This window comes from Bison bison, unplaced genomic scaffold (assembly GCF_000754665.1).
Source record: "Bison bison bison isolate TAMUID 2011002044 unplaced genomic scaffold, Bison_UMD1.0 scf7180017864368, whole genome shotgun sequence".
NCBI classification, from domain to species: domain Eukaryota; kingdom Metazoa; phylum Chordata; class Mammalia; order Artiodactyla; family Bovidae; genus Bison; species Bison bison.
The window spans coordinates 5981281-5981855 of NW_011494940.1; the positions used below are offsets into that span (position 1 = coordinate 5981281).

Here is a 575-nt window from a genome sequence, read left to right on the forward strand (position 1 = left end):
GGTTGTGTTAACCTTCTGAAACACCTGTGTACCTTGTTTGTGTTTGTGTCCCCGTGCTGAGCATGTGTGCGTACACATGCATGTGCGTGTACACATGCATGTGCTTGTGTTAGCTGTGTGTGTGTGTGTGTGTGTGTTTGTCCGGAGCAGATGCAGAGATGAAGGCGACAGGAGACGAGGTGCTGAGCAACCATAAGAGGAGGCACGAGCGTCCCCAGTCTGAAGATGGTTTGTCACTAGATCTCTGCAGTGACCCTGTCCAGGATGGGAATGAGAAAAGGATGGCTAGTGATAACTCCCGACCGTGGCTCCAGATATCTGCAATTAGGCCAAAACACACTCACCATTTCTACTATATTGTTGGGTGTGTTTCGACTAGGAAGAGGGGATACATGGTCTGAGGATTCACAAAGGGCCATTCAGGTGGGGTGGGGCTTTGAAACCACTGCCTGTGGGGCCTTCAGTCTGGGGGGCCATGGCCGGCCTGTTGAAATGGTGGACGTGGCTATGGCAAGACCCAGGATGGTGAGGAGGCTAAGGTCCTGCTGAATTGAGAAGAGACCTGAAGGAGAAAG

At 52.0% G+C, this 575-nt stretch overlaps 1 protein-coding gene across 1 annotated transcript in view; it reads right to left on the reverse strand.

The window, feature by feature from the left end:
- Positions 1–419: 419 nt before the first annotated feature.
- The window catches only part of LOC105000158 (zinc finger protein 280B-like), a 31805-nt gene continuing 31649 nt past the window's right edge, over positions 420–575 (reverse strand). Inside the window, 1 exon segment of the mRNA XM_010855860.1 lies at positions 420–562. Coding sequence (XP_010854162.1) covers positions 420–562 — 143 coding nt within the window.